We start from the raw sequence: 16,381 nt of genomic DNA, 5'->3' as shown, positions 1-16,381 counted from the left end.
GAATAGTATTTGGGTGTGGGGAAGGGCTGGCAGCAGGGGGACGATTCCCTCCTGCAAAAGGTGAGACATAGAAGCGGCTTCTCTGGCCACGACTCCGTGCTCTCGCCCCTCAGTGCCTGAGTGAGCCCCACTGGCCACTCTCCCCATAGCCGGGCAATGGCCGAAGTCAACAGGGCTGTGCTGCTGCTACCTGCTCTCGCAGGGCCTGAGGAGACGAGCCCGCCCTACCAGCCTCTCAGGCAGCAAGGCAGCAGCAATTGGGGTTTTGAAAGCTTTTATCAGTAGATTGTGGGCGGAAACTGCCCCGGGTTTGCTCTGAGCTTCTTGAGGCTTCTCAGCTTCAGATGCAAAGCAAGTGGGTGTCTCTTTGAGAAGCAGAAAGGGGGAAAGAAAGAACAAAAGAGAGGTGTTTCCCTGGGTTCTGGGAACTCTATAAAGAGAGAGCCGGCTTCTTTCTCTCGAGCAGTCAGAAACAGGAGTCCCGTCCTTGACACCCGGGACTCCCCAGGATTGAGAAGGAGAAAAACCCTTGGCTGGGGGCTGGCCCGAGGCACTGGCTGCCATGCAGCAGCCCTTGAATTACCCGTACCCCCAGATTTTCTGGGTGGACAGCAGTGCCAGCTCTCCCTGGGCTTCTCCAGGGTCAGTCTTCCCCTGTCCGTCCTCTGCGCCAGGAAGGCCCGGGCAAAGGAGGCCACCGCCACTACCACCACCTCTGAAGAAGAGGAGGGGCCACAACACAGGCCTGTGTCTCCTTGTGATGTTTTTCATGGTTCTGGTGGCCCTGGTTGGACTGGGACTGGGACTATTTCAGCTCTTCCACCTGCAGAAGGAACTGGCCGAACTCAGAGAGGTAAGCTGCCCTGTGGATTGCTGTGCCCCGAAGGCATGGGTGTGAGACAGCCCTGCTGTAGTGGAGGGAGGAAGGTGACAGTGATCTATATGGACCACAGTCTTGCTTGCAAAGTACTTCACAATCCTTTTTTCCTGTCTCAGAAATGAATCGCTCTAGCCATCTGTTCTATATGCAGAGAAATGGGGGCTCAAATGAGTGGAAGGAATATTATCTATGTTGGGAAGGATCAGAGCCAAATTACGACTGGTAACTAGAGTTCTTCTTTTCTCAGTTGGCTGCTACCTACCTTATACTCAGTGATTCAAGAAAGAAAAGGAACTTGGAATCTTGCTTACAAGTGAATTTGTTCAAATGGACAAACTAAATTTCCTTGAAAATACTTAAAAATATTGGAACTATTCCAAATCACAAAACTGAGACATGGAGAGGCACAACTTGGCCGGAGTCTGAGTTAGCAGAGGTTCTAAGGTGTTTAGATTCCCTTTCCAGTGCTTAGTTTATTTGACAATTCTGCCTCCTTTGCTTAAAGAACTTCATATTTATTATATACCTTTTCTCTTTTTGTTTCACCAGTCCACCAGCCAAAGGCATACAGAATCGTCTTTGGAGAAGCAAATAGGTGAGTCCTTTCATGCGTGTACATGAGTTAGAAAGATAGTCCTTAGCGTTGAACCATGTTGGGGGAATGCCTTGAATTCCATCTCATTCCTGGGCATATGTATACTATGAAAGAGGAATCCTAACCAATTCTGAATCTCTGGTCATTTTGGTTCTTTGAGCTGCCCTAAAATATGAAGTGAGTTTAATTGTTCAAAATTAGTGTAGCTGAGTATCACACAAAAGTAAAAATAATTTCTGCTTGAATTTGGAAAAAGCAACACACATATAAAACCCTGGACCTTTGCCCCTTAGCAGTTGGCTCCAGGCCTGTCCGCTTCCTCAGGCCTCCTGGTTCCCATGCACAGGGCTGTGGCTATAACTTCTCGGGAGAGAAGGGGAGGTACAGGCAGAGAAAGCTGCTGCTGGGAAAGACCCATGCTCTCCTATTTAATCTCTATAAGAGATTAGTTAAGAGTCAGACCTTATTTAAAATTTTTCCATAGGATATATTTAAGCTTTTAAAAAGTGGGCAACCAATCATCCCCATTAGGATGGTTCTTTTGCAGCCACTGGAAAGCTTGGAGGAAGACTTTTGCCATTATTCAAAGGGTAGTCCCACTTCACTCACAGAGGCAATCGTGAGCTACCTTCGATAATAAAGGAAAAACCTGTGTATGAGATCCAGGACAGGAAGAAGATGAAAATGTTGAACGTTGACCTTCTAAAGTTTCAGGACATAGTTTTGGAAACTGTGGACAGATAGATTTAGAATACTGCAACTCATTAAACTAAGAGTCACTGAACTTTAGATTTGGTAAGAGTTGGAAGGGAGCTTAGAGAACATCTGGTCCAGTCATCTCATTTTTCAGAAGAGAAACAAAACACCAGATAGATTAGGTGATGTGCCCAACACTACTGGTGTGAAGGAACATAGGCTTCTAATGCCTTGTCACTTATAGTGCTTCCCAGTACATGCTCTGGTGCCTCATGACACAGGGAAACTCCTGTCTTTTTCTGATGGCCATGGAATGAGAATAAAGATGACAAGCAAGATGCCTCTGCAAAGACAGTAGTTAAATCTCATCCTTAGAAATTGGGAAGAAAACAGAAGACAGCACTGGCTACCCAGTAAGGGGAGGCTGTTCCAGTTTCTTAGGATATGCCTGAGAGACCCAAGTCACCCTATTGCCCTAGCAGGTAGGCTCTTGTAGGAGCCATCCTTAGGATCCTCTGGTTTCCAGTTCTGGGTCTGAGCCCCTAAAGAGTTAGAAATTCCAGATGTACCCAAGCAGAGTAAAAACATTTGTTAGAAAAATAAAGCCTCTGGAGGATTTCTAAAATAAGATAGATTTGAAAATCAGTGGAACGTGGCTGGCAAAATGGGTACCTAATTACTCATCTTTCACCCACTTTCTGGAGTCATTTTAGTAATTAAAAGTCAAGTGAACAGATAAGTCAGGTCCACTTGTCCCACTAAACAAGTATCAAGTATCTTTCCTAGATCAACCCAGATGGACCAGAAATTGGTGAATTATCACACAGAAATCAAATTAGCAACTTTACTAATGAGCTAAGAGATGCAAATTTAAAAAGGGGGATACCCAGGTTTATCCATCAAATTAGTGAAGTTTAAAAAAAAACACAAAACCCCAGGTTGGCAAAAATGTGAGAGAAAAGGGTCTGCTTCAACAGTTGAGAGTCAGTGGGCATGTAAATTGCTACACCTTTCTAAAGAGTAGTTGGGAAAAAAATATCACAGGATTAAAACTGTTAATTTACCTTGTGATCTCATCACTAAGGCTTTATTATTTAAGAAAATAATCAAAATGTGCCTGAAAATTTATAATAAGGATGTTCATCACTTCCTTATAAGGCTATTTATAATAAACCAGTCAGAAGAAAGTTAAATGCTTCTTAATAGGAAATTAGTTAAATACATGACAGTGTATTCAGATGAGATCATAATACGCAGCAACTAAAAGCTATATGTTAGAAGGACATTTAATGCCATAGAGATTGTGCATTCTATATTGTTGGATAAAAGACAAGTTATAAAGCAGTGTGTTTAGTTTAATATTGACATATACATATTTTTATTTCCTTAGTAAACATCTAGAAGGATTTATACTCCAACAGGTTAACTGTGATTTTTCTCTGGAAGGTTCTATTGTAGGTTATTTAAACTTTCTTATTTGGTTCACTTTCATTTTTCCACAGTTAACTCATTAAATCTTTTATTCATTCACAAATGTTCTTGGAGTATTTCCTGTGTGCCAGGCTGGGTGTTGGGTAGTGGGTGATGACAGAATGAGAGACAAGTGGCTTGCCCTCATGGAGCTCTTAGCATGATAGAGAAGATAAACAAAAGCAAGCAAACAGACAACAAACTTTTAAGTTGTACTAAGTGTGACCTAAGATTGAGTGGTCTGCAAAGTCCCCTCTAAGGAGGTGTTGTTAATGTGGATGTGTGTATGTGTATGGGTGGGTAGGAGGCTGGGAACATCATTCCAGCACTGAGAATGGCATGTGCAGAGACCCTGGAGCAGGCTACAGTCATCACCAAAATATAGGATATATTTCTCCTTTATTTATTCCATCATTTATCCAGCAGATATTTTTATTGAGTACCTTCTATGAGAATAACACTGCGAGGGATATACCACATGTGATTCTCTGTTCCATTTCCTGTCAGTTCATGGCTGAATGCCAGATTAGCTGCACAGATGGTTTGTGGTGTAGGAATATAGAAGAGACTCAGTTTTGCCTTTCCTGTTCACTAACACCTCACCTCATTCATGGTGGGTGGTCTTGGGTGGCTACAGAGGTAATAATTGCTTACATCATATCCTCAGCTGATTGGAGCACTCTCAGGCCATATAGAGTTTTACAGGCTAATCATGAAGAGCCTGATGTGGATGAGTGCCTTTCTATGAAACTTTCTTGAACATCTTAGCTAAATTCATTAGTTAAGTGGTAGAGCTATTCCACTGAAATATCTAAAGTCAGAGAACTAGTACCTATTTTGAGAACTGTTGTGTATTTTAAATCTTTCCATTTAATTTAGCAAACATGTACTGATCACATGCCTTGGGGTAGAAACCGAGCTAATTACTCTGGTGGATTAAACATATAGTAAGGAATTTGCCATTTATTTGGGGAGTAAGATGAATTATACAGTTACCACAGAAAAAGGGGTCAAAACTGACAAGAGAGGTGACGACAGAGTGCTTCTAGGTTTCAAAGGCGGAAACAAGCATATTTGATTAGAAAGGCTTGGGAATGTTTTGCAAGAAAAGAGGTATTTTAGATGGTATGTGCAGGGTTGATAGGAATTTAGCACAGAGATCTGTTTGGGAGGGCATCCCAGGCAGAAGGAACAGCATGGGCAAAGGCACAGAGGCAGGGAAGCTGGGTGTGTTCAGAACTGTTGTACAGCTATGTCTAGCGTGGGTGAGTAAGCAAGATAAGGCTGGACAGATAGGCAGAGATCACATGGTTGGGGACACTTGTACATAATTACACGTTCAATGAGGAGCATTCAAGGTGTTTGAGATCTTAGGATAATTTATTTGGGGCAGATTGTAGAATGCCATTGGGGAAGACCTAGTGGCCTGGAGATCAGCAGTCTTCAGGCTTTGTCCTGCAGAGTCCTAAGGGCAGCTGAGCCAGAGAGGAAAGAGCCTTGGATCTGGACTCAGGAGACCTGAGTGTCAGTCCCACTCTGACACTGAGTAAACAGGTCTTCTTGGATAAGTCACCCAACTTGTTATTTTATCAGGAAATAACTTTTTATTTTATATTGGAGTATAGTTGATTAACAACGTTGTGTTAGTTTCAGGTGTACAGCAAAGTGATTCAGTTATACGTATACAAGTCACCCAACTTTTAAGCTCGTTTTGCCGTCTATAAGATGGGACAGTAATCTCTACCTCAAAGAGTTGTGGCCAGTTATAAATGCAATAGCTTATATGGCACATCTTTATAAACTAAGCTTTCTATTATTTTATTGTAGCATTATAATTTATGCATGTGTCTATTTTAATTTAGTTCCTTTTTACCTCTCTGTTTCTGAAATACAGGCTGTTGTAATTCCTACAATTTGGACCTGAATGAGTTGGCTATGTTAGACTGTTGCCATTTATGCTTATAAAACTTCTTTTATTTAAATGCTCTGCTTAGAGTCCCACAGAAAGAATAGTTGTTATGTCATTTTTTACGTATATCTTTCATCTCTCTATGAAACAGGTCACCCCAATCCATCCTCTGAGAAAACGGAGCTGAGAAAGGCAGCTCATTTAACAGGTCTGTATCTGGAAGATGGGCTTGGGAAAGCCTTTGGCAGAAAGCAGAAGAGCTGGTTGGTCTCCACGACTGTGCTCTGCAGTAGTTGATACGTTCCAGTGACAGTATTTGAAACCCAAGAGGAGTTACATCTTTCTAGTCAGGTTAACCTCACACACACATTGAGCCCCTACTCTGGGCAAGGCCCTGTTCTAAACTGGAGAAATGGAGCTGCTTATGACGTGATCCTTGCCCATAAGGAGCTCACTCTTTTCACTCACTCCAATGACCCTTAGGGAATTTGGGGCACAGATCCAAGCGGTGAGAGCTGGGGAGATGGGGAATGATGAATTATTTTAGTACGTGTTTCCCTGGTTTTCTGTAAGAGCTTTACTCTGCTTTCTCCATGAGTAGAAAAAGGAGAGGCGAGGCCCAGTCCTGGCACTAGTGGTCGTGTAGTGGAGTGAAATGATTTGATAGCAAGGTGGTATGGGCATTCCCAGTGTAAAGTCCACAAATATCTGAAAAGTGGATAAGTATCATGGAAAGTGGTATGCTGCTGTCCCTGAAATTATTTCAGCAGAGACTGTAAAATGATCCAATTTAGATAAACAGACATTTCTTGAACACATGCTGTGTGCCAAGCCTGGGGGACATGGAGATGAACCACACACGGCTCCTGCCTTCAAGGAGCTTACAATCTAACAGGGAAAGACATGTGCACAAGCAATAATTCCAGCATTCTCTGCTTAAGAATGTACATAATGCTGTGGGGATACAAATGAAAGGGGATTTTCGCCCACACTGAAGAATCCTTAGTGCAGGTAAAGATTGGACTAGATGATCCCTAAGGTCCTTCCCAACTTTAGAACTTCAAAGTTCCTTGGATTTGATTTTTCACCTCATGAAGGGACCTCAAACCCTAGTAGTTTTGGTACTAGTTCTGAACCTTTGTTCCAGAGAGCTAAAATCATCCCAGTCATTTCTCACTGCAGTTGATTAGGGGTACATGCTATTGTCCCAGTTGTGTGGATGATAAAATTGAAGACGTCAATTTGATAAAGGTGTGAAGAAATTCAGTAACAGGTCAGGCCTGATCCGTCACCTGGCTCAATATGGGCTATGTCATTTGGGGTAAAAAGCATTTGCTCAAGGCATGGTCCGCAATTTTGCCTTGGAAGCTTGGTTTGTTGATACATGAGCATTCCTGGCTGAAAGCTCCTCTCTGGTTTGGTTTCAGGCAAGCCCAACTCAAGATCCATCCCTCTGGAATGGGAAGACACTTATGGAATTGCCCTGGTCTCTGGGGTGAAGTATAAGAAGGGCAGCCTTGTGATCAATGAAACTGGGCTGTATTTTGTGTATTCCAAAGTGTACTTCCGGGGTCAGTCCTGCAACAAGCAGCCCCTGAACCACAAGGTTTACACGAGGAATTTTAGGTACCCCCAGGACCTGGTGCTCATGGAGGGGAAGATGATGGACTACTGCACTACTGGCCAGATGTGGGCCCGCAGCAGCTACCTGGGGGCTGTGTTCAATCTCACCAATGCTGACCATTTATATGTCAATGTATCTGAGCCCTCTCTGGTCAATTTTGAGGAATCTAAGACATTTTTTGGCTTATATAAGCTCTAAGAAAAGCACTTTGGGATTCTCTCCATTATGGTTTCTTGTTATAGGCACTGAGAATGTTGTCTTGAATGAGGGTCTTCTTAAGTCCACTTGAGGTCAAGAGAGAAGACATGAACCAAGAGGATCTTGAGACCACAGGGTCCAGCAGTTCTACAGCTCCTCATCTCACCTAAGGTCCACGAGCCAGACAGGAGGAGGACATGAACACGAAACTCTGGGCTGCCATGTGAAGCTGCAGAGACAGGGAAAAGCAGCTACCAGGGTGTTCTACACTCATCTTAGGTGGCCTAGCACACTTTGGTACACTGAAAATGGCACGTTTTAACTCACCTCTTGGGGTGGGTCTACTGTCTACCTCAGGGGAGGCTGTCTTTCATGTATATGGATGCAACATGAATGTATAAGGGGTGGGAAAAGAGGACTAGGCTTACATGATAAGCTAAAGAGACTAAAAGGCCAGTGTCCCACTGGCAGCATCTTTACTTGTAAATGCATAGCCTGAGCCATCAGGTGATGCTAACAGAGAAGCAAGGGAGATCTTTTGAGGACTCAGTCCATTCCCTATACAGCATGTATATTTCCAGTGCAATTGTAGGGGTGTGTGTGTGTGTGCGCGCGCGTGTGACTAGAAGAGTTACGTAAGTAGAGAGAACGTGGAGATTGGGAAGGACATGTTAGGAAAATATGGGCTGCATTTGGTGGTAGATTTTGAATGCTTTTTGGGCAACCAACTCTAATAGTCCTCAAAACTCTTTGATTGTCAGTTATTAAAGCTGTTTCCCCATAATATAACTAATATTTATATATATTTTGTGGGTTTTTTTTTTTCTTTTTGCAGTACGCAGGCCTCTCACTGTTGTGGCCTCTCCTGTTGCGGAGCACAGGCTCCGGACGTGCAGGCTCAGCAGCCATGGCTCACGGGCCCAGCCGCTCTGCGGCATGTGGGATCTTCCCGGACCGGGGCATGAACCCGTGTCCCCTGCATTGGCAGGCGGACTCTCAACCACTGCGCCACCAGGGAAGCCCTATTTTGTGCATTTTTAATGAACAGAATACATGTAACAAAAACTATGTTAAAATACAGATAAACATTATGAGTGTCCTTTTTGGAAATCACTAAGATCTGGAGTTTTTCCTTATTATTTCTTTCTTCCATGGCCTCCTCATTCATTATGACTTAAGCCCACTTTAAGAAGAATTTACTAGGGTGAGAAGAGCTGTGAGGCAAATCTTTGCATCTTTGCCAGGCTCTCCTCTCCTCGCTATATTCTCTTTCCCCTCCATCTACCACTATCCAGAGTTTCCATTGCCAATATTATTGCCAGTGTTAAGCTCACCCAACTTCCCATAGATCTGATGACAATTTGTCTTTTCCTGGGGGCAGAGATGTGGCATAGTGGAAAAGGCACAGACTTTGGACTAAAAAGCCTGAATTTGAATCTTTGTTCCTCTACTTATTAACTATGCAATCACTGGGCAGATCACTTGACTTTTTTGGACAAAAAGGGGCTGATTTGGACTTACAGTATCTAACACATCATAGAATGTCAAACAATAGTGTCTGCCATTATTAATAAGCCACTCTATGGGAGGAACTTCATTCTCCAGAAGAAGCCACTGCTCTGAGGGATCCATTCAAACACCTGGTTTCTTGCCTTCTCACCTTGGTCTCACAATAACCTTTTCCTATTTTCTCCAAATGCTCATTACCATGACTTCTCCCTAGACTTTTTCATCATTAAAAATAACAACATCTCTGGAATTTGATTTCAGACACCTTATTTTCACAACATCATGTCCTTTTTCCAACTCAGTTGGTCCAACATTTTCTCTCCTAAAAATATGTATATATATTTTACTGTGTTGTGACATCTACTTAATAAATGCTATCATTTTCTTATATATCCATCAGCTCCTTCTCTATCTTCACGCTTTTCTCTATCCAGCTTAGGTTCCACGATCTGTCGTTACAATCAGAACCTTGGAAAGACCCTGAATTCCAAAATACTCTGTTACCGTCCCTGTTTTCCTCTTGTAAAAATCCCATTCTCTTTATGCTGGCATCCTAGCAGCCGGATGTTGCTGCAGAAAAATGACACAAACCGATTGACTATTTTTATTTTTATCTATCATCTACTTAAATCATCCAATCAATTTTTTAAAATAAATTATTTATTTTTGGCTGCGTTTGGTCTTCGTTGCTGCGCGCGGGCTTTCTCTAGTTGTGGTGAGCAGGGGCTACTCTTCGTTGCGGTGTGCGGGCTTCTCATTGCGGTGGCTTCTCTTGTTGCGGAGCACGAGCTCTAGGCGCGCGGGCTTCAGTAGTTGCGGCACACGGGCTCAGTAGTTGTGGTTCGCGGGCTCTAGAGCACAGGCTCAGTAGTTGTGGCGCACGGGCTTAGTTGCTCCATGGCATGTGGGATCTTCCCGGACCAGGGGTCGAACCCGTGTCCCCTGCATTGCCAGGCAGACTCTCAACCACTGCACCACCAAGGAAGGCCAAATCAATTGTTTATCAGTGAATTATTTCTGTCTTTTGATAGATTTGAATAGGTAATACATGCACATAGCACAAATTTTAAAAGGTACACAAAGATATAGGATGAAAATAAGCCCTTTTCTCATCCTGTCCTGTGGCTCCATCTCTGCCCACAAGGAGGATCACTGTCTCCTTCTGTAGCTTTTCCGAGATGATCTATACATAAATATGACATCACTTTACATCAGGGTTTTCTAGCCTCGGTTCTATTGACGTTATGAGCTGGACAAATCTTTGTTGTGAGGGCTGTCCTGCCCGTGCATTGTTGTATGTTTAGCAGTAACCCTGCCCTCTACTGACTAGATGCCAGTAGCATGCCCTTGCCCCCATGTGTGATAACCAGAAATGTCACCAAACATTGCCAAATGTCCCCGGGCTGAAGGTGGGGAGACAAAATCACTCCTGACTGAGAACCACTGCTTTACATTAGTGATCACAGATTTCAAATAGGCATTCAACACAGCCCAGCACTTTTCCTCCAGTTCCCTGGTAAGCATGTTTTTTTCACTGTTTGAGACAACTACATCATGTCTTTTCCTTTTATAAACCAACTTCCTCCCCTCCTCCCACCATGGAACCTCACTTTTACCACCAAAACACAAACCCACTTGTATCTGAATGATCTCTTTCTTCCATCTGATACAGTGGAGGAAGAGGACCTTCTGTGTGCACTAATTTCCTCTTCCTTATTTTACCTGTTTAAAAATTTTCTTCTTTCTTCTAAATCTTCAAAGTAGCTCTATGAAATAACTTCCACCGGCATGTACATATATTCAAGTATCCCCTGTCACTGAAAGATAAACCAAACCAAACTAAACCAAAAAAAAAAAAAAAACCCAAACCTTTCTTTAGCCTTCTTCTTCCTCCAGAAATGGCTGCATTTCTCATTTTCCCCATAGAGAGAAACATCTGAGAAGGTTTTCTCCACACACATGGGCTCCATTTTTAAAGCCAGGAATCTGCCTGTTATTTATTTAACCACTTAAAAATATCTGGGTTTTTTTTTCTGCTAGAAAAAAAACTCCAAAAGCAAGACCTTTTCTGCCTTGTTTACCACTGTATTCACACTACCTAACCCAGTGCCTGGCACATATTAGGTGCTCAATAAATATTTGTTGACTAAATAACTTTCAGTATAAGGCAAAAGTCTTTCAATGGGTATGTTTCTCAGAGTAGTGAATCTATAATTGTGTTGCCTCAAGGACGTGTGTGCTTGTTTATCCAGCTTTGACTAGATTATTCAATGGGGGTTTGAGGCTACAGATGAAAAAATATAGTGCGCCCTAACTCATAGAATTAGAAAAAAAGAAAGAGCTATTTGGTCGTTAGCATTACCAGGAGCTTTTGGGAGACTGTTGAGGAAAAATTCTAGGTAATTAAAGCTGAAACTGTCGTTTAGAAGATACACAATACATGTTTGTTGAATAAATTAATGAACAAAACTAAAAGTCCAGGTTGGAATGTGTCACCTGCTCTCCTTGAAACTCTTCTGTTGATTAATCTGCTCTATGTGATCAGGTTTCTGACCAGGTACTTCATGGAGAAAGTCAGAGAGGTAGTCACCCTTCTTTTGGCCGACGGTCTGTATTCTCAACCCTCACGATGAAATTCTCCTCATCCATTTCTTCTTCATATGACTCCATCCATCCAAGTACACCAGTTCTAATGGTCACAGGAAGTTTGCGGGACCATTTTTTTGGGTCAGTGGGCCCTCCTAGATAATGGTATTAGAGCAAAGAGGAGTAGGAACGGTGCTGGGCATCCTGTGATGACTGATGCCACTAGCTAGTTGTGGTACTACTGGTACTTTTATCTGTCTAACTCTGAGCTCTGCTAGGATGCCTTCAGGATTTTCTGAACACAGGGTTGTAGCTTACTATGCTTTAAGTACTGGTTTCAGGGAAGAGATATTAACAGTTCCTTGAGTTATTTTTCTTTAAGAGGGAACACAAGGAATGTCAAAACCCCAAAACCTTTTGAATGTGCTCATCAAAAGTAGAGTCAATCATTGTTCCTTTATGAAATGCTAAACCCAAAGTAGACCACTTAAAAAAAAAAAGGTCACTTCTGGTTTAGTAGTTTGAGGTTTTCTTTCTTTTTAAACAACTGAAAACACAGAAAAGCATGTTTTTTTCTTAGCCCCCACCGCCCCCCAGAGTGGTGACTTTGTATTCTCTGAAGTAGGTTTTGACTTACCACAGCTTAACAGAAAAAAAGCTTTACTGGAATCATCACTGTGAGAATGACTAATTTGAAACAACAGATCATTGGAAGAGGTTGAACTGTGGGGAGAAGCCTGGTTCCTCAAAGCCAGACTATAAGATTTCCTTAAGGAGGTTAAGCCGTAGACATTCCCTGGTCCTTATCTAAGAAAGTGTGCTGTTAAATTACATGTTAAATTACACATGTTAAATAACATTTTTTCATAGGAGTTTGGTTAAGTTGTGATGTCAGTAGAGATAAATTTTTTCTGTGTGTGTGTGTGTGTGTGTCTGTGTGTGTGTGTTTCTTTCCCCGGGTTTTGGATCATCCAGAGGCAGAATGAGGTGATCCTAGGAGAGCCAAATTAAAGCCAATTCCTTAGGGTTTTCAGACTCAAAAATGGACCTTATTCAGAAATAATATAACTATTAAGAGTAGCCAGGAATCTTTGGGATTCATCTAGAAGCCAACCAGCCTTGGAAATATAGACAGCTAAGTGGGTATCTTTTGCTCCTTACAATTCACCCAGAGGGTAGAAAAGCATCACCTCAGTGATGACTTTCTTCCTTTTGCTAAAGCTTTCCCTTTGCTGGGAGACATTTATTCACCATTCTGACTGATACATCTTTAGAGAAAAGTGCAATGCACATGTCTCTCCTCTCTCGTTTGGAGGTTCCCTCAGCTCTACAGAGCCACCCTTTTTTCTCCTTCTCAGTAAAACGACATGAACCTCAATCACATTCTGTTGAAAGTTGTCTTCTCTCTAAGTTTTCTGAAATTTTCAGGAAATACTTCCGTTCTTTGGGCAGTCCACATGATAATGGGTTTCCTGGCTCTCACCTGGTTTCTGGCAGTGGATGTTCTCTAAGGTACTCCCATTGTGGAATACCTGTATTTCCCTCAAGGCACTACTACCACAACTTGCTGGGTGTAGACAAATTTTATTGATGGTTTGGGGGTAATGGATAGAGATTACACTACACACACAGTGTAAGTTATACCTAAAATTGAGTGTTAGACATCACTATCATCCCCCAAATTTGCCACAATTATCTCCATAAGTGTGTCACCCAAAACCCTAGTACTTGAAAGGAAGCATAAGCTCATTCATTCAAAAACGGTTTATTTAATATCTACCATATACCAGAAACTACCCTAGGTACTGTGAATACAATGAAAAATAAAGCCTCATATGGAGTTATATTTTAATGGAGAGATGGTAAATAGACAACAAAAAAGAAGCAAATAAATACCTAATTAATCATATGGTAGTAAGTGTTAATGAAGAAAATTTAAGCAAGGTAAGGTGGTAGAGAGTGGTAAAGAAGGAGGGGATTATTTGATAAGTGGTGAGGGCACACCACTTAGAGCATATCAAGTAGAGAAATGAAAATGCAAAGATGTGGTTGGTATGTTTGGTATATGGTTAGAGTGGAATGAGCTTGATATAAACTGGTTGGAAAGGTAGCCAGAGGCCAGATGATGTAGGGCCTTGGAAGCTTCGGAAAGGAGTGTGGATTTCCTTCTAAGTGTCATAGAAAGTTGTTAGAGGGCTGGGAACAGAGAACAGAGAGTGATGTGACCTCATTTACAATTTAAAAGGAACACTCTAGTTTATGGAGAACAGTCTCTGAGTTGGGAGACCAGTAGAAGGCTGCTTCAGCACTCCAGATGAGAGATGGCAATGGCTTGAACCAGGGTATTGAGAGTCATTTTGATGTTAGAGTTAAACGGATTTGCTGATGGATTGGATGTGGGACATGAGAGAAATGATGATTCTCTCATTTTGGGTCTGAGCAATTGGGGGGCTGGTGGTGCCGTTTACTGTATTATAGTTTTGCTGCCGTCATGTAAGACTTCATGTTACATGAAGTCTTCTTACACTTCTCTGCACAGTCTGTGACAGAGGAAGAAAACGCTTGTTTCTTGCTGCACATCCTTGGGTTTGTACCAACAAGAGCCAACTCTTCACTAATAGCCAAAGGCACAGAGACCAACCAGCCTTAGAGTTCTGCTTGAGTTCTTCTCATGGATAGAAGTTCTCTATACCAGCCTTAAGAAGGAAGGAAACTGTGTGTATTAAGATTGCCATATATAAACCTGAGACTGCCCCCATTGCCGAAAATTACTCATCACAGATCTTGGGTTATAAGTAATCTTAGAAATAATGTAAGGCAACCTCTCTTCTAAGGTAGAAGTCCTCTTTGCCATATTTCCAACAAGTGGAACCCATTTCCAACATATTCTCTATTTGAAAATGTTTGGAAGAGAGGGCTCCCTGAACTGTGAGGGAACCCATTTCTGTACTGGCCTATATCACATTGTAGATAGTGCTTTCTTAGATTTAATTGAAATCCTCTACACGTTTGTCATAAGTCTTTGCTGCTTAATACGCCTATAGAATTTTATGGCTTGTCAAGCTCTCTCATGTACCTTATCTTGTTTAATTTTCACTAAACCCTGTAAGGTAGATTGTTATCCTCATTTTACACAAAAAAACAACTGAAACACTGAAAAGTTGTGAGCCTTGCTCAAGGTGATGTGGCTAAGAAATGGTGGATGGGACTTAACTCTAGTTGTCTAACCGTATGTCTTATGTTCTTTCCACATGCAAAGAGACTTCTTAGAACTGTATCTTATATAATGGTGCTCAAAATGAGCCTCATCCCATTAATTTTCAGTGTTTCCTTAGCTCCTGGCATTTCAGTGTGAGTCTCACTTTGCCTATTACCAATACTCTGCATTATATTTATTGTTATATATAACATATATATATATATATATTGATGTAATTCTATAGATAGAGGTCACAGATTTTCAGTGTTGAGACTTTCTCTTAGATTCTTCTTTTGTTTCTTCTCTCTACTGTGTTCCATCTGAATTGCCCTTATTGTCCCTCTACCAGCAAATAGCATCCTGGTATTAATAAGGTGAGAATGAAAGAGATTGAGCTTCGGGTCAGAAAGTCTGGGTTGAGTTCAGCCTCTGCCGCTCAACTAGCTGTATGTGGGCCCTTAAGTAAGTGACATGAATATCTTGAGATTCAGTTGTCTCCTCTGTAAAATAAGGATGCCAATTCCTTTTCCTATGATTTTTTTGGAATGTTGTTAACGGCAAATGGAGTGAGGCTACTTTGTGACTTGGAAAATCGCTCCTGACGGTTAGTCAGTGGAATTGTCATATCCCTCAGCAACTTTCTTGATAAAGTCACTGTGAAAAAAATCCTTACAAAATCGATTATTCATAATCCTACTATATTTTGTATGAATCCCATCACACATAAAACTACTAATGAGGAACAACATGTAGGTAAATCTCATTCTGAGGTATAAAAATGAAATAATATCTTACATTTTCATAGCCTTTAAAACATTTTCTCACATGCCTCTTGCTTTTATTGTTTTTAAAAAATATATGACATAATACACATAAAAGCAGTTGGCATGTGTCAGGTTCTCTATAAAAGTTATTTGAATATATCGAATATAGTCTGTGCTCACTATGTTCACAGCCTAGTGTGATCCATCTTGATGCCTATTTTTTAAATCCTGAAATACAATGAAATAGAGTGATGTGTACACTTTTGACTGGTGAGACATAACACTTTAAGCTCTTTGCTATCCTTATTTATAGCTAAAACCCTCTGCTTAACTCAGGGTTGCCTCAAGAGATGTGAGCCACTAAGGAAATCCACCTTCTCTGGCTGCTCATCACAGAAGGGATAGAACCTCTTGGTTCTTCTGTCGTAGCCCTGGCTTTCTGTGGGTGAACCACTTCAAAGACTGTGAGCTAGTAAGAAGCACCCTTGACGTTATCGAATTCTGAAAGTGTCCGCACATGTAAGACACCGTAGGCAAGACAGGAACCTTTGCAAAGGAGACTGGAGAGTTGTAGAGGCATCACTGGTGTCTCAAAAGTTTCTCTGGGCAAAGGATCTTCTAGTTTCACTTGGTTTAGGTCTCAGTTTTCTCACACACCCCACCCTAGCAGCAGCACGCCTGCACTACTTCCAGTCTGTGGAAGGGAACTTGGTACACATTTTCTGGAAGGGAAGTTTCTATAAGTTGTTCCTGATTGGAAGAGAAGGCAGGTGGAAGATTCAGGAAGCTACAAAGGTCTCTGGCCTTAAGTAAATGAACTAAGATTCTAGACCTTCGTAACAGATTAAAGACTGCAGCTTGAAGAAACCGGGGATTCCTATAACATGCAATGCATCTTTTTCTCCTCACCCCGTGTCTTCATTGAGAAGAGAAAACAGCCTTGGCTCAGAT

The 16,381-nt window shown here is 41.8% G+C and overlaps 1 protein-coding gene across 1 annotated transcript; it reads left to right on the top strand.

Moving 5' to 3' along the window:
• The first annotated feature begins 263 nt into the window (after window positions 1-263).
• FASLG (Fas ligand) lies at window positions 264-9,271 on the top strand. The gene is made up of 4 exons (XM_004330948.4): window positions 264-853; window positions 1,430-1,475; window positions 5,702-5,758; window positions 6,978-9,271. The coding sequence occupies exons 1-4, from the start codon at window positions 563-565 to the stop codon at window positions 7,370-7,372; spliced, it is 789 nt and encodes a 262-aa protein (XP_004330996.2). The 5' UTR covers window positions 264-562; the 3' UTR covers window positions 7,373-9,271.
• Window positions 9,272-16,381: the final 7,110 nt, after the last annotated feature.

This window comes from Tursiops truncatus, chromosome 1 (genome assembly GCF_011762595.2).
Source record: "Tursiops truncatus isolate mTurTru1 chromosome 1, mTurTru1.mat.Y, whole genome shotgun sequence".
In the NCBI taxonomy this organism is placed as follows: domain Eukaryota; kingdom Metazoa; phylum Chordata; class Mammalia; order Artiodactyla; family Delphinidae; genus Tursiops; species Tursiops truncatus.
This window is presented reverse-complemented; position numbering and strand designations above follow the sequence as displayed.

Coding starts and splice junctions, on each gene's coding strand:
- FASLG (XM_004330948.4), top strand. CDS start 563: ATGCAGCAGCCCTTGAATTACCCGTACCCCCAGATTTTCTGGGTGGAC. Junction 854..1,429: donor AACTGGCCGAACTCAGAGAG/GTAAGCTGCCCT, acceptor TTGTTTCACCAG/TCCACCAGCCAAAGGCATAC. Junction 5,759..6,977: donor AAAGGCAGCTCATTTAACAG/GTCTGTATCTGG, acceptor GTTTGGTTTCAG/GCAAGCCCAACTCAAGATCC.